This window comes from Myxine glutinosa, chromosome 9 (genome assembly GCF_964187855.1).
Source record: "Myxine glutinosa chromosome 9, kmMyxGlut1.1, whole genome shotgun sequence".
NCBI classification, from domain to species: Eukaryota; Metazoa; Chordata; class Myxini; order Myxiniformes; family Myxinidae; genus Myxine; species Myxine glutinosa.
The window spans coordinates 86728081-86750224 of NC_136269.1; the positions used below are offsets into that span (position 1 = coordinate 86728081).

Genomic DNA, 22144 nt, shown 5'->3' on the forward strand with positions numbered 1-22144 from the left:
GTTTCCTATTTGAACGGTTTTCACTTTCTTTGACTGCCAGACAGACAATTATCTCGCTCCTCTCTGCGCATGCGTGCTCGGGCTGAGGTTCCGTACAATTTGCTAAGCTCACAGCCAAAGTACTGTTAAACTGCAGGTTCGTGTTCAGATTCGTGATCTAGTGTTCAAAATATAACGTTCATTCAAAATCAAGAAGTTCCTCGATCATACACTGACGTCTGTGAACCAATTGCTTGACACTGCTCTTCGCTTCGCACGTGGGGTATTGAAGAATACGCACAAGTGAACCCTTGTGTAAAGCATCGTTGTTCATCCAGTAGCTTGACAAAGGCAGCTTTGATTTACTTTGGATGTGCACGGGATTATCGCTTGACATGTTAGTGGAAAAATCTAATAATTTTGCATGTGAAGATAAGTATAACAAAACAGAAAAAAGTAATAAAACTTAAAATACGAATCAAACAAAACAGAAAAAAGTAATAAAACTTAAAATACGAATCAATTGTTCAATGAAACTAACCAGACAGTCCAACATAATATCATAACACTGGCAGGGGAATTTTTTTTTCTTCATGTAAAAGAAACCACTTTGGAAATAAAGTGGAAAGCCGCCAAATGGCACGAGTCTGGCACGTCTGCTTAAATACGTTTGTGACTCGAGCCATACAAGGGAAAAAGTGATCCGCTGCACTGTAAAGCTGTACTCAACAAAAGGGAGAAGTCAATTTATTTATAGGAATGCTTCAAAGCAGAGAAATCAGGATCTGTTATTGTAAACTGTTATGTAATTGAAATATCTTCTTTTCCCCAAGCGGTTTATTATTATTATTATTATTTATTAACAACAGATAATGGCTATGACTTTAAGACGGGGCTGATTTATCAATATATATGAACATGTCATATCTACAGAGGAGGGAAGAGTGCTCCATTTTTCCAATTAAAAAAAAAAGAAAAAAAAAAAAAGACATCATAAGCAAAAATAAGGAAGGGAAAAAATAGACAAGTCCTGTAGGTCTTAACAACAACAACAAAAAACAACAAGATGGTTAATAAATAAAGATCATTGATGAACAGCAAACTTGCCATTGAAGCATTGAATCCACTTCCTCCTCTCGTCCCTCTGCCCTCCAACATCAAACATGCTGTGTGGAGCCACGGATTTCAGGTTTTGGGGATATAGAGTGGGTGGGTAACAAAAGAAGTGATAATGACTACATGAAAGCATATCACCCTTGGAAGTGACAAAGTAGAAATCATAAAAAAAACTCACAAAAAAGAAGATATTTGGATTGAAATTTTAAATCCAATGAAAAACAACAACCACAACAAAAAACCCCATGAAGTACATGAATGAGGGTCGTTGGAGGATAGTATTGACTTTTTATTTATTCTGGAGAAGCAAAAGGTACGCCACTACTACGAGCATGTACAGAGGTGTTCCATCGATGTGTTAGCAATTTCATGCCATCTGCGTTGAAATATTTTGGACATATACACAGTTATTTGAGGACATGTGCTTTCATGCCTATCTTCTACAATATAAAATAGGTGTTTGTGTGTCTGTGTGTGCCACAAATTTTCTGAGATGGCCAAACAGTTCTTTGTCAAAATTTCAGAGGTTTATCACCTCTGATGTTGGTGTTGGGCTAGCGGCTAGGGTGCCAGCTTAGGATCCAAGGATCCTGGGTTCGAATCCCGGTCGATCGCTGAATTAACACCAGGGGGGTTGACTCAGCCTGTCATCCTTCCGAGGTCGGCTAATTGAGTACCAGTTCACTGGTAATTCCCTGTGTCATAAAAAAAAGGTGACAAACAGGGTTGGCGGCAGGAAGGGCATCCGGCCGTAAAACATTGCTTCAAAAAGGGGACCAAAAAACAACAACAACCACGGTCCCCGAAAAAGGCCAACCCCCGCTTTGCGGGGAAAAATGGCCTCTAAAAGGTGGTTATCAATGAGTGCCGCAGTGTTTTTAGGCAAAGATTTTAGAAAGTTTTGAAGAAAAAAAAGTTGGTCTTTTAACATGAAAGTAAAAAAAACAAACAAAAAATTATTATTATTATTATTTAAACATCGCTCCATAGTGCCTAGGCCTTTGCAACTATGTGAAAGGTAATATTAAATGCAATATTAAAGGATCCCCGACCCCGTTCCTTTGTGGGTGTATGGAAGTATTTTAGGCTCCCATAAAAAAAAGAGGAAAAACGTTTGACTTCTTCAAAATGCCAACTCCATTAGAAAGGCCTCAGACAACGTTGGGTATCCCTGCTCATCGTTAATAAACTTCAAGCCATCCAGTTTCTCTGGTTGGTCCAAAAAGATGGGGGTGTGGGGTGGGGGAAGGGGGTCACAAGGTGACAGGTGGGTTGTATTTGGGGGGCAGGAGGGGTTGAGTGATCATTTAGAACTTCACAACCCATCTCCATGATATGGTTGTAGTGGTCACATTTGCCACATCAATGTGGCATCATCGTGCAGTAAAATAACACTCCGGAATGGTACATCAATGGCTGCTGCTGTCTTTGCATTACTTGTACGACACTGCATATGTCACAGCAGTTATATGCATTGCTGGTTTCCCCCCCCCCCCCCCCACGAAATTTGGAGGATCAAAGGGAAACAGGGATAAATAAATTATTGCTCGGTGCTGAAGTCCAAGACAGGGATAAAGATAGAGGGATAAAGGAAGGAATGGATGTGAGCATTCAGCTTGGACTTGGAGGATGTAATTCGGTGCTGGATTCTGAAGTGGGGGAGGGCGTGGGGGGGAGGGGAGGGGTGGAGAAAGCATGCTAGAACAAAGAAGGGACGAGAGAAAGGAGAGGGTGAGGAGGCAGAAAACAGAGTCCACCGGTTTGCATGCGGTGGGTATAAAGCAGCAGACCATTGGGACCCTGTCTCCTGAGGTTTGCAAATAACAGAGCCTCGGACTCTTTTCACCTCCAGTGGAGCAAGATGCAATGCAGTTACGACCAGTGGTGGACCATAATCCATGACACTTTGGGTGAAGCTGTATACACTATAATGAGCTGTTATGTGGAGACTAACAAGGTGTTGGTATGTCTTTAAAAATCTGTCATTAAACCACTGAGGCCCCAAAATACAAATGGACCTTTTTTTCTTAGGGCGTCTCAAACTCGTATTTTAGTGTTGGGGATAAAGAAAGTCTCCACACTCTGCTGGTTTTGACTTTGGTGGGAAATGATAAATCCACATCTCATCAACTCACAACTCTGTTAGATAAATCATTTACCTGTCTCTGGTAGAGTTTCACAAGCTCGTTTGCAATTTCTACCCGAGTTTCCTTTTGATAAAATGCGAGGTCAATTACTTAAATAGCTGTTTGGTTTTCGCAAAATATCTCCAAAGTGAAAGGTGTGCATCACCAAATCGTGCAGCCTCCTGCAAATCTCAGCCGTTTGAAAGTTCTTCTCAAATTATTTAATGACACTTCTGCTCCACAGCCCATGTGATGACATCGGCCGCAATCTTGGCTTATCCTTTGTCCAGCAGCCATGTCACTTTTGGTCAAACTTGTTCACTCACCGTAGTCAATAGCATTGCAAACAAGCGTTACGCCGAGGTCCCCCGTCGGTGAAGTGATGCGAGTTGACAAAGTGGAAGACGCAAGGCGGCCATCTTGGAGTTTGACGTGGCGACCCAATTTGCAATAGCGGTCTTCCTTACGCGTAGATACACCCACACACCAGATTAGAGGTTGGTACTTCGCTTATTTTTCAAGATATTCCGCTCACAAGGTTCAGACATACATGGCGGCGGCAATCTTGGATTTTGACGTGGCGACCCAATTTTCAATAGCGTTCTTCCTTATGCGTATATACACCCACACACCAGATTAGAAGTTAGTAGTTCGTTTATTTTTCAAGATATTTCGCTCACAAGGTTCAGACATATATATGGTGGTGGCCATCTTGGATTTTGACGTGGCGACCCAATTTTCAATAGCGTTTTTCCTTATGCCTAGATACACCCACACACCAGATTGGAGGTTGGTACTTCACTTATTTTTCAAGATATTCCACTCACAAGGTTCAGACATACATGGCGGCGGCCATCTTGGATTTTAACGTGGCGAACCAATTTTCAATAGCGTTCTTCCTTATGCGTAGATACATCCACACACCAGATTAGAAGTTAGTAGTTCGTTTATTTTTTAAAGATATTTCGCTCACAAGGTTCAGACATATATATGGTGTCGGCCATCTTGGCTTTTGACGTGGCGACCCAATTTTCAATAGCGTTCTTCCTTATGCCTAGATACACCCACACACCAGATTAGAAGTTGGTACTTCGCTTATTTTTCAAGATATTCCGCTCAAGGTTCAGACATACATGGCGGCGGCCATCTTCGATTTTGACGTGGCGACCCACTTTTCAATAGCGTTCTTCCTTATGCATAGATACACCCACACACCAGATTAGAAGTTGGTACTTCGCTTATTTTTCAAGATAGTCCACTCACAAGGTTCAGACATACATGGCGTCAGACATACATACGCACGCACGGACACACGGACGGAGGGGAAAACCATAGTTCCCCTTTCGCTCCGCGGAGCGACAACAAAGTGAGCACAACAAATGAATGAATGAATTAACGTTTTAAGGCCATTTTTCCCCGCTATAGCAGGGGTTAGCCTTGCGGGCCCCATGACAATCATGGTTCCCTGTTTTGAGGCAATGTTTTTATGGCCGGATGCCCTTCCTGGCGCCAACCCTTAGTCGCCTCTTACGATGCGCAGGGATACGGTGTACCTATTCTAAACCGGGGTACACACCGGGCTAATAAAACATGATATTGACATCATGTAATTGGGAAAATTAAATTTTTATTTAAAAAAAATTAAATTAAAAAAAAAAAAAATTAAATTAAAATTAATTAAAAATGAAACTGCCCAGGGGAGGTTTTAAACAGTAAAAAAAAAAATTCATAGCCGGTGGCAGAGGATCCCAATTTTATGCAAATATTTATGGTATACTGCTGTTTGCAGCGGGAGTGGTTATTACAAGTCATACTGAAACATCAATGCCGGGGAAATTATCCAGTCAGTAAGGATGGGTTCTTCGTTAGTACAGTAAAAAAACAAAACCGAAAGTCTAACAGCGGCGTAGCCGGGCTTGTAATAAAATATTATAAACCACAAACACACACGATTAGCTTTTTAAACAGTCGCTGATGCTGTTTATAACATTAAACAAAGAGATTTGGAGGAATCCAGACATCCATGAGGTAAGTTTTACTTACAGAACTGAGGGAAGATCTACTGTAATCTAGATTATACCCCACAAGGGTTGGGTACGTACCGTTTTGTTGGAAGAGACGTAACGCCGATGCTTTCGATATTTGATGGTCATTTTAACAATCAGTTTGTTTGTGTTTCACACTGAATAAAAAAACGTGGAAGTAGAGAATGGCGATTGTGATATTTGACAGGTTCGACGATATGTTCGGCATGAACGGCATATAAATCAAAATGGCGGTGTGTGGAGAGAGTCAGCGGCCATATCGCCGTAATGACATCAGACGTAATCACATCACCCTGTCATGTGACCAGATCCTCAGCTCTGATTGGTATACGTTTGAGGGGGACATACATACATACATACATACATACAGACGGACGGACAAACACTGGTCTAGACGGCTTTGCCCTATGGGCTACGCCGTAAAAAGAGAAAGTAGCTGTTCTGAAAACATTCCATCGTTGCTTGAAGCAAACGTTCCGAGCATTACACACAGGTACCCCAAGGTGAAGGATGGGACAGCATGGCTTGAAACAAAAGGCCCCGAAAAGTCATCATACTCACTGGAAGTTAACTTTGTCGACCTGAAACTTGGTCTCAAAGATTCCTGATGTGAGAACACGGCATCGCAGTAAATCCTGCAGCAAAAAAAATTACAAAAAACATAAACAAGGAATTGAATTCGGCATTGAGGAGAGAATGGATTTTTTTTTTGTTGCTGGCTTAAACAACCAGCTGTGACAAGCAGTTGAAATTTGCTAATGTCGATCTAATGCTGATGTCTGCCGATCTTATGAGAATGCATGATTATGTACCAGCAGCGCTTGAGATGCAATGTTAATGCTCATCGCTAGGGTGAGCTACAAAGTCAATTCCAATGCAAACGCCTTTCACACAATAAAGGCCAACAGCAAAAACAAAGCAAAGCACGAAAGCAACACACAAGTTGAACATTATGTACACGATGAAAAAGAACAACAAAATAAAACAACAAACTGTCTTCCCTTTTAAGGCTAAAAAGCTAATTTGGGCAGACTGCTGGGTACACTCAGCGCACCTGGTCGGTAGGTGTGTAGTCTCCTTGACTGACAGTGTCAATTCTGTCCAGAAAGCTGTACAAATACAAACAAGAGCCGTTTTAACTCAAAATACAAAATTAACATCTTAAATATACTGGCGTCCTCAATAATACCAAGTACAAAGCTGGACTAAAATGTGGAATTATAAAAGTGCTCCCAGAACGGACCCAATAACCTTTGATACCAAATCAGAAGAACCTAAGACCCAGAAAAATGACGAGATCAGCCAAACGGTGTTTTCAAAGATGTTGATAACCTGGAAATGAAAGCAATAGTGGGTCTACAACATAAAGGTGCATTCTGATTTTTTCACGAATTAAGACGAAAAAATAAAAGTGTGATTTGTATTTATGCATGTAGGTACTTTGATTTCTGGAGATTCAATGAAACAAAAAGGGTAAACTATGATGACTACTATTACTCCTCGAAGGACCCCAAAATAACCCCACAATCTTGGAGGGTCGGCTAGGGCAGGGGTAAGTTTGGCAGATGTCTTCCACGAAACTACTGGCCAGGCCTGATGTTCAACTGGAACTGATTTGGGGAGGTATATTTAATTAGGTGTCCGATCTGCTAGCATTGGTTGGACCGTGTACCGGTGATAACTCGACCTTCATGAAAGACTCTTCTCTTCGACAAGATTAACTTCCAGTGAGTATGATGACTTATCAGGGCCTTTTTTGTTTCAAGCCACCCACTGTCCCATCCTCCACCCTGGAGTATCTGTGTGTAACGCGAAGGACGTTTTCTCCAAACAACGTTACGCATTCCTTTTATACTATACTGTACTAGCACAGGATCCAATGTCTTTTATATTATACTGTACTACTAGCGTGGGATCCAACGCCCACCAACTAATGCTAGCAGATGGGACACACAGCTTATTGTCCATCCGAGGGACGGTGTAAGTGACGTGACAATATGTAGTCGGACCAGGAAACGGACTGAGGCAAACAGCTCAAAGGTGAGTGTGCTACCTCTGCACCATCCTGTCGGACAAAGTTAAATTGCAATAAGATAAAGTAATTGGAAATTAAATGGCAAAACACTCAGCTAACCATTGAAACATGGAGGGGCAATGATCACATTAGGCCAGGTCAATGTAGGACAAATGGAAGTGCAAGAGACCTTTTGGCATTGTTTTCAATGGGGTCGAAAGGATAGGCTACGCTGCTGGCAGTGATGTGGCATTCTTTGTAAGCTTACTCAAATTCACCGGAGAACAAGAAAAATAGATCGAATGGGGGTAGAGAGGGGAGGGAGCTGCCTCATTGTGGCCTGGGTTTGAACCCTAACCTTCGGTACCTTGCCTCCACTCAGGCAGCTCAGTTTAGCTCAAACGCCACGTTTCAGGCAGAAAGAAGAGTCACAATTGGTTACAGGAGACGGCATGGGAACATGCGCATTCCAGCTCCAGCCAATAACACGCAGTGTCCTTCGGCAATCCTATAAATAGCTCACTTGCAGCCACCCCTCCCCCGCACCGATACAGCAATGCACACTTCCCTGCCCAGCTCCATGGTAACACAGGCTCGGAATGGTTGCTTGCTCACTATGCTCTCCGCGCCTCCCAAACGCCATGGCATAGTCCGTCTCAGATCAATGGCCAGGCGGCAATATCGCAGCTCATGCGATTGTTTTCATCACAGTCTGATGTACAGACTGTACAGACTATTTATACAGGGCGAGGTAGGCTGTACGACTGAATGCAAATGACGCCAGGTGCAGCCCTCGTCCAACAGGCCGATCGCGACTGTGCCTGTACATCACCATGCACGCATGATTGATGCAACGAGAGTGGTGTTGGGAGTGACACAACTGGCCCGGTCGATTCTGCAGCAGTCAAAAGTACGGGCAGCACACAACAGATGCATTCCTAAATGTCCTTCAACCGAAAAATAGCCAGCGGTTATCTCTTAAAGGCCAATGTTAGAGCATTTTGCGAAGGAAGCGAACACATGAACAACATCGAGTGCCGAGACATGCAAGGACATGCTGTATAAGGTATCAAAACAACTCACTACTGAGCACAATCGATGAGCTGATACTCATTGGACCTTTCGTAGCATGCTCGGACTCCCTCGTCCAACCACAGCGTATGTGTTTTCTCAAAAAATTCCTGGACAAGGAAGAAAAAAAAATTGATGCACAGAAGGGAAGGTGACTTAGGAGAATGGAAAGCAAACAAACATTTGATAGGTCAGACTGCACATTGGTGAAGTATATCAAATAGATCTCCAAGCCACACACCCTCTCATACAGCGGGGTTAGCCATGTAATTTGACCTTCATGACTAAAGATCGAATCATACACATCTTAGTGTCATGCATGTTTGACAGGCGTGAGTAAGAAGCTCTCTCAAGATTTATTGAATTATTGTCAATGTTGCGAATGGTCCCCAAAATGATGAACAGAAAAACAACATGCATCGATCTTAGAAATTGTAACTACGTAAGGGGGTGAGGGATTGGGGATAGTTTTACTTCTTATAACAATCTCAATTTAAGGGGGAAATTAAATAATCAAATTGCATTAAAAATAATCCCAGATACAATTTATTTATAGTCGAAAATTACACACCTCTATGTCTCTACATCACCAAATACCAATGACAGAGCAAGAGTTTGACTCAGTAATGAAGCATAAAATTAAATAAAGTTGATTTTTGTTAATACATCGAGGAAGCCAAAGTGAAGGTGATGAAGTTCTAATATAAACTCCCAAAAGTAGTCACCAATCTTGGACACCCACAGATGATGCAACATACTTACAATTAAACTCCATTAAATATCAGCATCCTCCGATATTAAAAGTAGGAAGAGTACCCGTCTCAAGTGACAGGAAAAGGTAGCAAAAGTATCCTCCTCTTCTCTCCCTCCATACCCCCCTCCCCAGCTCTCTCTTCCACCTTCTCCCACTCTATCTCTCCCCCACTCAAAACCACTCCCTTGTCTCCCCCACACTCCCGTCTCCCCCCACTCACATCCTGCTCCCTCCCCTCACATCCCACTCCCTTCCCCACAACCCTGTCTCTCCCCCACTCCCTTCTCCCTCGCTCTCCCCCCCCCCCCCCCACTCCCCTCTCCCTACCCGCATATCCCGCTCCACACTCCCCTCTACTCTACATGTCGGTGCTCTATCCCTTTTAAACAGCTTCAATTTCCTTTTCAGTTGTTTGTTTTTTTTGCTTTTGCTATTCAGTTGTTGTGTTTATTTGATATTTGATGTACCATACTCGATGTGCCATATGCGTCTGTGCCACCAAAGCAGGCTCCTGAGCAAGGCTTGTACTGGGTGGTTTACCATTGCCTTCCCAGCAGTAGTTCGGGCAGGAATTTGTAATTTGGCCAGGGTGCCAGAGATAGCTTGCCCACTCTTTGTGAAGGACACCGTGGGGATCTTTAACGTCTAGCAACGGATGTCGAAAGATGGGACACCCAGTTTAACACCCATCGGAGAGAGGGCACATATTGATGATTCACTCAGTCTGTGAAACACCAGGATGATAGTTTATAGCTGGGTCAGGATTCAAAACCAGGCTAGGCAGCTTAGAGGAGAGTGTGTGTACCTCGAGGTCATCCTGTCAGCCGAGGTCACATTTAACGCACTGTTAATAATCAAACTGTGATTCCATGTTGTACCAGTATGTATTACTATCCGTTAAAAATATATACCACAAGAGAGCAATTTGTCTGTCTGTGTGTCTGCGTCACCATTTTTCTCAGATGGCTGAACCGATCTTCGTCAAACTTTCAGAGGGTCACTCGTGAGTGCTGGGAGTGTTTTAGGCAAAAAAAGAAAAGAAAAAAGAAAAGAAAAGAAGCTATGTGAAAGGTCATAGTAAATTATCCCCTATTAGTTCTTACAACTTCTGTGGACACATTTCTTGATGATTGGAACAGTTAAAAGCTTGGCACATCAGTATCTTGAACGCGAGAATAACTTGTGATGAAACGCACACATACGGGTCCATCAAGTTGTGCACCGTCACACGAATCGATGGAAGTAGCTCATTTGCATAATGGATGTGAAAAAGTCCAATTAAAAAAAAAACGATTAACTGGATTATTATTCTCCCACAAACATTTTTGTGTGAATGGATCAGCGATATCACCTCAAACATATATCTTCAAAAAATTTAATGATTGTGTCTAAACAAAATCTAATCGGCTTGTTCTTGTCACCTACCCAACTTATCCACCAAATTTTGTCCGAATCAATCCACAACCCTTGGAGATATCGTGCTTTATATCGTTTTTGGCCCCATCTCTCATTTGTGAAGAATCATTTAAAATTCTCGGATTTGGATCTTCACCAAAATCTAATAAATTTGTCCTCATCACACCACACACCCAACATGTCCACTAAGTTTCGTCAGAATCTGTCCATAACTTTTTGAGATATCCTGCTCACAGCCAGACATACAGAGAGATAGACAGTGTTGAAAACATAACCTCTGTCCACCTTTGGTGGAGGTAATAAAAGGCAAAAGCATAATTATAGTTTAGTTTTATGTTTATGAGGGACTCCTCCAGGTGGACAAAATTAACAAAAAATACAAATGAAGGCAAAGATTACAAGTTTTGTGGAGGAAGAATAATGAACAGCAATCAGATATATATGAGCAGTACACCTCCTCTTACGCTGCCTTCGCTTGCATCTATAATAATAAAAGGCAGTGTGTGGTGTGTGTGCGTGTTCTCCATAACTCCAAAACCATGAAACCTATCAGCCCCAAATTTTGCATGCATACACCTGGACCTCCAACAGATTGCAAGGATGAAAACTGGGTATTTTGGTGTGTTATAACATCCTTTTTTTGAAGGTGATTAACAGGGTGCTCATAACAAAAAACAACAACCCCAAAATACTTACAAAAATGGCTGTCCGCCATCTTGGTCAGACCACTGTCATCATCGCTGGGTTCTTAAGCTGCCATTTTGTTTCGGCCTATTGAAATGCGCCTTGGCTTGGAAACACTATCTACTCTCACGGACTAATTAAAGCATGGAATCGAAATCTGGATTCGTAGAAATGAATCTGGAAAAATTTTCATCCATTTACAACAGAAGCAATCAGCTTGCTATCACTTGCCAAGCCAGCCTTTCTTTATCAACCATTTCATTGGAGTGCTTGCTTAAGTCGCTTGGAAAGCACTCTACAATCTGCTTGGTAATGGAACGCACTGCAGTTTCTCAACATCCGCTTAGCTTTCCATTCGCTATATTTGTAGTTTTGCTTAAATATTTGTAATTACTTTCTTCCTCAACTCAGAGTGATATTCTTCGATGTTGGTTCGTTTGCACGGAAAGGGGTGGGTTGGGAATTCGGGAGGAGGCCAGGGAGTGGGTAGGATAAGATGGGGGGGGGGGGGGGGGGAGTGGGTGGGAGGGGGAAAGGGTGGGAGCTGTGGTGCAGCTGCAGGCCGAGTCGCACTCGGAAGCCCATGTTATAATCTCTTTTAAAATGGTACATGCTGTTTGAAAACGACTCGTAGTTTGCAATCATGTTTTAATGGGATGTCTAGAGATGCCCGGAGACGGTTACACAATATATAACTAATTTTATCCTTCATCAATTATCTTGTTATTTTGCACCTGTTGGCAAGTTTGCCAAACCCTCATTCTATTGCGCTGCCTTCCCCTCCCCTCTTACTGTCTTCACTTCCTGTCATGCTGCCTTCGCTTCCCCTCCCTCTCTCCTCCCTACCCCCCCCCCCCTCTCCTCCCTACCCTCTAATTTGCCCATGTTCATATAATGTGGAGGCAAGGGGGGGGGGGGGGGAGGGGAGGGGAGTGTGGGAGGGAGGGACGGGTAGGGGGTCTAACTTAGCTGTTTTGTCAAAAGTCATTTGAGGTTATATATAACCACCCACAAACTCCAGTGGTAGACCCATGCCTGATAGACAGCTGTGTTGACGTTTCCAGGTGGTCTAATGTTATATACCAGAAACCATACATATACAAGTAAATAAATAAAAGACCGCATGCTGCAACACCTTCAAAATGCTGAAGTTCATTAACCAACATCAGACCTACAAAATAGGGGAATTGTTGAACATTTCTGCAAGGTAAAGGTGTCACATTAAATGGTGTCTAAACAATGACAAGTGAAATTAAACAGCCACGAGATGTCCAGCCGGTGAAGAGTACACCGAATAATTTTCGATGTTATCAATACATGTCCCCACAATGCTGTAAACAATACCAACTGGAGCGAAGTTGATGGTGTGTCATCACAAATACCTACACCACTTCCAACCTAAAGCAAAATTGAAAAAAGCAAAAAGTTCCACCAGTAATGACTGTCAAATTTTGAGTTTAATTTTTTTTCCCCCTTTTTGACCCCAAGTCCTAACCCCCTGGAGAATGAACCAGGGGTGAAATACTAGCATTACAGATTTCATGCGTCTTCCAATGGCGATTGCAAATAAAAAGTTTCATTTAAGAATATTTAAAAATGTGCCTGCAACTTTTGACCGTGTGCCAGGGGGCGGGGGCAAAAATGGCACTGGTCTTGCACCTTCTTCCCATGTGGTGATCATAGTCATCCAGTTTGGTAAATTTCTGCTCAACTGTTCAGGAAGAGATAGCATGACGGACGGCCAAGACAGATAGACGGAGCCGATTACAATATCCCCTCATTTAAAAGAACAAAACAAAACAAAAAACGTGGAGATAATGATCAGCAATCCACAAACCTTGGTCAATCATAAATCTCAACCCAGGCTACATATACACGACCGTGACGATTGAGCCGTGGTTCATATGCAAAACCGGAGACAACATGGTGATCAAAGCTCTCAAAGATAATTTCACTTGTGTGGGCAAAATTTCATATTTCCGTTATCTGAGGTTACATAATTATTGTTACAAGTGACGTTGGCAAATCATCCATGGAAATTCCAATAATCTCTTCAACATCATCATCATCGTCGTCGTCACTTGCGTCCTTCACATTACCAGCAAGCCATAATTATCCAATTATATTTCAACAAAACATCGCAGAATACCGATCATTAATAATTGTCGATATTGTCTTGCCTCATCAGACAAAGTATTGAAGTTAGTCAAAATTATTGAAAAGTAGAGGTTGGCATAAATACAGCAATTGGTAAAATATCAATAAACTAGGACGTCACTCGGACGAGCGCATACCTCCTCAAGGCTGAACAGTTTACGCTTTATATCCCACTGATAGGCCAGATCTGGATCCAGACCCGAACCAAAATCGAATCGGCATATTCTGGTCACCTGCCCAATTCATCCACCAAGTTCCAAACGAATCCGTTGACAACTTTGATATTGTGCTATACAGTAAACTCTGAAATATCGTGGGTTTAGAGCAATCGCTTGCTCATATTGCATTCCGATTTCGTTATTGCGGAACTTCATTTCGACCAATCGCGGTTTTTGAGCTGAGATGAGCCATAATTTGCTTCAGTGTGTATGATTACCTCGCATATTGCAAGTCTTTTGTTGTTTCTTGCGCACTTTTAATAATGGCGCCCAAATATAAAACGATGGACAAAATGAATTGTGGCAAAAGGCAGGGAAAGGTTATAATGTGCGGAAAAAAAAGAGCCGTTAGATAGGTTGGCTGGAGGTGAAAATTCGGCACCTATGGGTGGGCCCCCATTACGGGATAAATGATTCAACTGTATGGTATATCTATAAAAGTGAGTTAAATATCCATGCAAGTGTTGTCGCCAGTGCTCCGCAAAGTGAAAAAAAGTGTCATTCTAGTTCCATGGATTGAAAGGATGGGAAAAGCCCATAATGTTCGAATTGTGGACCAAACACAGAAAAAAATTGCTTTGGAGTGGACCGGTGATACCATTGCGGATTTACCAATGTTTCCATGAGGAACCCGCGTCCGAAGACTCCAGTTCAAGCATGGCTACCCAAAGGTTCCACACCAGCAAGTGCTGGTCTGAGAACTTCAAAATAAAATTTGGCTTCCACAATGTAAAATTAGTCGGAGAAGCAGCATCGGCAGACCATGATGCTCTGGAAAACTACCCACCACAGCTCATGAAACTAATCGAGGCTAAGGGATTTATGCCACAGCAGGTCTTTAATGCTGATGAGACGGGATTATTCTCGAAGAGGATGCCATCTCGTACCTTCCTGTCCAAGCTGGAAAGATCTTCTCTGGGTAAAGGTGGCCAAGGATAATCTTACACTTCTCTAATGTGGCAATGCAGCAGGTGACTTTGTCGTAAAACCAATGCTGCTCTTCTGATCGATCAATCTCCCTACCCACTCCCCTATACCAACTCCAACAGCACCATCATAACCCGAGATAATTCTTGTGGTTTATATTTATGGCAGAGAACGTAATATTCTTACCCTCATCCACCTCACCTCACCCTCACTGGGTTTATTTAAAATTTCTCGGGTTTTCCCGTTCTTCCTGTAGCGTGGGGGCCCTGCTCTTAGGATGCCCCCATGGAGCCGCCGTGTCACAATGGAAGCCAAGCGGCTTAAGCACTCAAGATTGCACGTGAACGAAACGGTTCATAAGGAACGGCTGGCTTGGCAAGCGCTGGCAAGCTGCTTGGTAAATGAACACATCGCCGGACATCTCGACAGCATACAGTATACTTTACATACAAAACACCGACAAAAGGAGAGTTAAAAAAGGAAAAAAGAAAAAAGAAAAAAAAGCACGAACTATTAATCATGACTTTTCCTTGTAATCAAAATGTACCTTGTCCAGTCTTCAAAGTGGTTTCTACTTTTTAAAATATACATACACTCAGAGTTGAGACAAACTCACTGATGTTGAGTGTACGAAAGTGCACGTGTGCATTTCATATAATATTAAAGTGTACATGTACATTTCAAAATGTACGTGGACATGATTTCACATATGCGAATGATATGTCCATATAATGTAGGTGGACATGATTTCACATATGCGAATGATATGTCCATGTTGATGTGAAATACAGTTGGAAAAGTCAGAAGAAAACCAAAAGTGTTTCTTATTAAAGACCACTATTTTCTTTCCACTGAATTGAGAGAACTTACAGTATCTTCTTTGGGTGGTGCTTATCGCATTTCAGCCACGATCACTCCAAACAAAACATGCATTACCTCGTTTACTCTGCATGAATGAATGAATGAATGAATGAATGATCGTTTTAAGGCCTAATTCACCCCAGATCCACCTTGTTTGAAATTCCAACTTCTTTCCTGGAAGTCTTGGCAGTGTCCATATGTTTTATACCTCTCCCACCCCCCCCCCCCCCTTCCCATGCCTCGCCCCCAAAGCCCTCTCCCTCCCACAGTTCTCTCGATGTCTCCATGTCTCTCGGTCCCTGCTCTCAAATGTTGCGTTTGTGTCCTTCCCCCTCTCTCCCCATCTTGTCTACCGCTCCCGATGTTATTTGTTTTGTGTGTCTGTTTGTCTTTCTGTGTGATTAATGTTCGCTCTTTCACGAGCCTCGATCTTGTATACAATAAAAAAAAAAGAAAAAGAAAAAAAAAGGCCATTTCCCCCGCGAGAGCGGGGGTTAGCCTTGCGGGCCCCATGACAATCATGGTTCCCTGTTTGAGGCAATGTTTTTTTATGGCCGGATGCCCTTCCTGATGCCAACCCTTGCAGAAATGTTCAACAATTCCCCTATTTTGTAGGTCTGATGTTGGTGTTGGTCTGCATGAGATGCAATAAATTGTTTCCTCAAAACGGCACCTTTATTTAATGATAGAAGACACACTGTTCAGTCTTCAAATGTACACCAGGGGCCGAATGAAACGATGTGGAGAGAAACAAATGGTGGGGATTTCTGGCCCACTGGCATCGCCTGGCTAATGGACAGTGCTTGTGAGACAGGGGGGAGGAGGAGTGAGGGTCATGGCCTGCAGAATGGGTGGCACTTATGACCCATAGACACAAACTCAGCTATATTATATTATATATATATACAGGGTGAGTCAAAAGTAGCGCCCGATTTCTGTTTTTATATATATATATATATATATATATATATATATATATATATATATATATATATATATATATATATATATATATATATATATATATATATATATATATATATATATATATAAATATATATCTATCTATAATTCCAGTAATCTCTGTGTGTTTGTTTGTACGTTTGTTTGTCTGTGACCGCTGTTTCTCGACAACCACGGGTCCGATATACTTTAAACTTGCCAGGTATATTGCTGGGGACCCGAGGATGTGCCTTTTCAAGGTTTCATATTAATCGGACAATTACTTACCGAGCTATGTCCAAAAAACGATTCAACCAATCAGAGAGCAGCGAGCTATCGCGTGTGCCGAACGTGGCGGACACACTCTGCCTCGGATGGCACATTTGAGAGCGTATTCATTTATTTCACGTTTGCAAACTATGTTGGCGCTATGTTGGCGTTAAACTATGTTTTAAAACTAATAAAAACCCCGGGGGGATTGTCACTGTACTCGCAAGCCGTTCGCCGTTCGCTTTGGCGTTGCGAATGGACCAAAACATTTCATGCACCAAACCATTTCATGTAAAGCGTTCGCCGTTCGCTTTGGCGTTGCGAATGGACCAAAACATTTCATGGACCAAACCATTTCATGTAAATAGAGGGGGGGATATAATTTTAGATATAGATATAGTACGGGCATGCCCTAGTATATATAAATAAAGAAATAAATATATATATATACACAAAGAATTAAGTTAAGCACCCCCCCCGTTTTTTTACAACCTCGCACATTACAAGTTTGTTGTCGTCAAAACAGTGTAATATACCCATGATATTGCTATATTTTCTGGAGAAGTGATATTATGGTCACATAAAAACATAACAATCATGCCGTTTTCAATATTTTATTCTGCATAATTTAAGGTGAAATTTTTTGGGAATTTTAGGCATATTTTCACCTCAATTTAAGTATGGAGCTATAGGTCCATCACGGACAGTGTGGATGACGTTTATGTTTTCTAACGTACAGTCATTGTTCTGAGAAGACCTCTAGCGATCTTTGCGTCAATAACGTCAATAACGTCAATAACGTGTAATGTCAATAACGTGTAAGTGACGTCAATAACGTCAATAACGTCAATAACTAATGTCATACCAATCATTATTTGATCTCACATACCTTAGAATATATGCCAATGTATACATATACACAAAGAATATATATTAGGGGGTGCTTACCTTAATTTGTTGTGTAGGGGTGCTTAACTTAATTCTTTGTGTATATATATATATATATATATATGTATATATATATATATATATATATATATATATATATTGTTACGGTTTTTAGAACCTTCACTGTGTAAATTTTAGTAAATGTTCCCTTATAAATGATCCCCTGTAAATATCCCCATTAATTGGCTTTGTTAAAGATCGCACCCTAGTTAGTCCATGTACAACACGTAGAGCACCATAGGACCTCTCTGTAGTTATTTCATTATTATGTGTTTCAGTTAAGGATCTGTTCCCAATAGTTGAATCTGCGTTGCATTAATCAAATAAGATAGGCCCCCTTCAATTTCCCCGATCATCTCCCGCTCTTCAAAGTGCAGAGAGAGCGGTAGGGCAGCGTTCGCTGCCCCTTGTCTTGATTCGGTTGTTGGCCCCAAGCCGCCATTGAACATGCGGTCTCACGCCGAGGAAAAAGGGGGCGGGACACAATAACAAGGTGTGGCACGTCAACTCACCATCAAGGGGCGGACGGGCGAGCTCTGAAAGCCAACCAGGGCCGAGGCAAGCTCACCATTGGGCGTGTCCTGGGAGCCGGCGGCTTGATCTAATAACGCCATATCAAAGCGGCTGCGAGGGACTGCTTCAGGAGAAGAGGAGAGAGGAGAGATGAGTGCAAAGGTCCGAGGTACCAGAGGAGAACACGCTGAATCGTGAGGCAGAAGAGTGGGTCCGTTGGCAATGACAATCTCACCATATATCCACCTTGTCAGACCGCGTGAAACCAATACGTGCAGCTGCCGCCGGGTTTGGCCTAAAGCCCGGAGCGTGGACTGGAGTGGACCTCGACGCTGTGCATCTACCCGACCCTTCCTGCCCTGCCAGCCTGCCTGCCTGGACCTTCTCCTCCTTCCAGCCATTCCTTCCTGCCATTACCCTCCCGTGTAAGTCTGTTTGTTTGTCTGGGGTATAATATAAGACTGTTTTAAGGCTGCCCTGTGTATCTGCTTCTTCCTCTTCCTGTACAGTCCTACCTTTCGTTTCTTCCTTGGTTTTGGTTTTGTAGATAGTGAATAAACCTGTGTTCTTTCTTACCCTTTCGGTTTCTTCTTCCCCCGATCGCTTTAGTCCTTTCCCGATTGAGTACCTGTGGCGCGATTTGGCCAACCGCTATAGTCGGGTTTAGTCCTTTTGTTAACGGCCTGAGTCGTGACTCGCTTCGCTCGGCGTGTCCATTACAGCCGCGGCTCGGGCGGGGCTCATTTCCTCGCTTACCGAAGGCGCTGGTAATTAGGTAATAGGAATAATTGGCCTACTACCCTATTCAGCGCTGACCGGAAGTGACGTCATAGCTCCGGGACTCGGACGGCCAGTGTGATAGACGAGGGGATTAAACCCCCCCTCGGTAAGGGGAGTGCCGTAACCGAGATCCATAACAATATATATATATATATATATATATATATATATATATATATATATATATATATATATATATATTTCTGTCAGTTGATTGTTTGTTTGCCATTTGTATTAGTGTACAAGAAGGTAGAAATAAATGAATGACATGTTTATCTAACCATTTATTCGGGGGAAAATTATTACGGAACTGTACCAAGCTGTTTTACTTGCAATTTTCAAAGTGCCCTCCCTCGTGATCGATGCACAATTGCAGCCGAGCAGGCACAGAGTGGCACACACTTGCAGAGTTCGATATCAATTTCCTCAAACTTTGCAGTGATTTGAACCTTCAATCCCTGAATGGTACGAGGCTTTTCACGATAAACAAGGTCTTTCATGAGCCCCCAAAGAAAGAAATCTGGAGGTGTAAGGTCTGTTTCCATTTTTTCTGGTGTTTCCATTCTGTTTTTCATAAGGTTTCCATTTTTCTGGTGTATGATATGGATAACACTTGATTGGCTCACTTCCAACTCTGCAGATAAACGGCGAGTTGACTTTTGCGGACTTTGTTCCAGTCTCCTGATGGCTTCTTCAGCCTTAGCTACATTCGTTGCCGTTTTCGGACGACCGGACTTCTTTGCAGTGGCTACCGACCCTGTTGCTTCAAATTTCTCGACAATCAATCGTATGTTTCTTCCTTGGGGTGGGTTAAATCGAATTCCTGTATCAAACGGCGTGCCGCCATCGTTGGTTGTTCATTACATTTGTAGTAATGTTTCACGGCCGCAATGCGTTGATTCATTGAAAGGTAATTCATGGTTCAATTTGGTGCAAATTCAGTAACTTTCCAAACTCTCAGCAATAACCTGCAAAACAAAAACAAAAAAACTAAGAAAATTAATAATCTGCAAGACAATTATTAACAACATGACATCCCAGAAAGAATCTGACAGCTGAAAAAACAGAAATCGGGCGCGGGCGCTACTTTTGATTCACCCTGTATACACACACACAGATTGAACCTCCTAACTTGACTAGGAAGCAAGGCACAGATTGAGTCTCACCCCAGCAATTGCTGCACAACCTGTTAGCAACAAGTGTCGCCTGCCACGCTGACACATTGTCTCTGCCCTGCTCATCAACAATTAGGAGGTTTGCAGTCAGAAACATTACATTTAACGAAGGAAGCACACTAACCCGATGACATGACACTGACATCATGTGCATAAATTATACCAACACATCACCTCCAAACTAGGAGGCATCTGCATGGTACTCAAGTCTTTGCAGACTGAGATTAAAGCTCTATGGTCACAAATAGACAAAGGCAGAGCTGTCGATCTAGATTTTGCATTATGGGCTCATCAGGACAACATACTGCAAATTGTTTATTTGTGACCAATCTCAGCCATTAATATACATATATATATATATTGTTGCGGTTGTGAGCATAAAGGATAACCCCCCTCGTAGGTAGACGCACCACAACATGTAGTCTCACGGTAGTTCAGTTATTTCTTAGTAAATGTAAGCATAGTCTCCTTTCCTGTGTTAGTTTTGCGTTGAGCGGGCCAGTGAGTAAGCCTCAATTAGGCTAGAATGCCATGTGCTCGGCCTGAACAAGTCTGGCAAGGCCAAAGGGAGGAGTTGCAGGGGGAGTGGCCGGTAAGGGACGAGCCACCAATCAGAGCTTGAGGGGAGTGGCTCACCACGGCAACGGGAGGCGGAGCATGGAATATTCGGTAAGGCCGGGGCGGGGCCATAAAAACCCAGCCCCGGGCCCCCCCATCAGTCAGAGTTTGCCCCGAACAAGCAGAGACAAGTCGGAGTCGAGAATCAGCGCGAGTCAGAGACAAGTTGAGTCGGAGCCCCTGTGAGATCGTCAGAACCGCAGCAGAACGAGTGAATTGAGTTGCTTTTCATAGCCCTCTATACACGAACTCTACCCGTGCCCTGCGCTCTGCCGCTGTATTAATCGCGCTGTGTGGAGACGACCCATTCCGGGCCACAGACGCGCGATCTCCTCCTGCCTGCGTTTCCAAGCATACGTGCCGTGAACACCAGAGGGCCACGCCGGGCGAGCTGTCCGGGAGCGACCGACGGCAAGGCGCGTTTGGCGCGCGAACTTCCTTCCTTCTTTTCCCCGCGTGAGTGAATGGGCCCTTTGTCTGGGGATAAGTTAAGATTGCTTAAGTGCCTGCTCTGCGTCTCTTCGAATCACTGTACATTATAAACTAGCGGGGTCACCCGTGGGAATCCCACGGGCATGGATGTGTGTGACATTTCGACATATTGAGTTATATGCTGCACATTCATTTTTACAAAATGGTTACTGGCAAGTCATCAGATCCAGAAATGGTGTGAATTTAGTTATTTCACATAATATGTGACCCCTCACTCCTCTCCACCTGACACTCTCCTGTCTCCACCTGACACTCTCCTGTCTCCACCTGACACTCTCCTCTCTCCACCTAGCACTCCTCTCCTCTCCAAACCCTCACATCCCTCTCCTTTCCAATCCCTCACCTCTCCAATCCCTCACACTCCTCTCCTCTCCAATCCTTCACACGCCTCTCCAATCGCGCCTCACACTCCTCTCCAATCGCGCCTCACACTCCTCTCCAATCGCGCCTCACACTCCTCTCCAATCGTGCCTCACACTCCTCTCCAATCGTGCCTCACACTCCCCTCCAATCACTCCTCTCCAATCGTGCCTCACACTCCTCTCCAATCACGCCTCACACTCCTCTCCAATCGTGCCTCACACTCCTCTCCAATCGCGCCTCACACTCCTCTCCAATCGCGCCTCACTCGCCTCTCCAATCGGCTTTCCCCGTCTCGTTTCTCTCCTTTTTCTCCCGTCTCGTTCTTTTTCTTGCTCCAAATCGGCCCGTCGGAATCGGAAATCGGCCCGTCTCGCCCGTCGGCCCGTCGGAATCGGAAATCGGCCCGTCTTGCTTTTGTGCTTGTGCGTAAATAAATTGTGTTCATGACACCATTTCTGGTGTTGGGCTAGCGGCTAGGGTGCCGGCTTAGGATCCTGGGTTCGAATCTCGGTCGATCGCCGAATTAATGCCAGGGGGGTTGACTCAGCCTGTCATCCTTCCGAGGTCGGCTAATTGAGTACCAGTTCACTGGTAATTCCCTGTTTGTCGTTGAAGGCGGCAAAAAGGGTTGGCGTCAGGAAGGGCATCCGGCCGTAAAACATTGCTTCAAAAAGG

General features: G+C 43.4%; 2 protein-coding genes across 6 annotated transcripts in view; both read right to left on the reverse strand.

The window, feature by feature from the left end:
* Positions 1-22144, reverse strand: part of MVD (mevalonate diphosphate decarboxylase) — a 304225-nt gene that overhangs the window by 83526 nt on the left and 198555 nt on the right. The window lies entirely within an intron of this gene.
* The window catches only part of LOC137435255 (guanine nucleotide-binding protein G(s) subunit alpha), a 150552-nt gene that overhangs the window by 5697 nt on the left and 122711 nt on the right, over positions 1-22144 (reverse strand). For all 4 annotated transcript variants that reach the window (XM_068128867.2, XM_078784500.1, XM_068128868.2 and 1 more), the window contains exons 5-8: positions 8364-8461; positions 6321-6375; positions 5828-5901; positions 1087-1145 (exon numbers count right to left, since the gene is read on the reverse strand). In XM_068128867.2, the coding sequence (XP_067984968.2) occupies positions 1087-1145; positions 5828-5901; positions 6321-6375; positions 8364-8461 (286 nt within the window). The remainder of the gene's footprint in view (positions 1-1086; positions 1146-5827; positions 5902-6320; positions 6376-8363; positions 8462-22144) is intronic.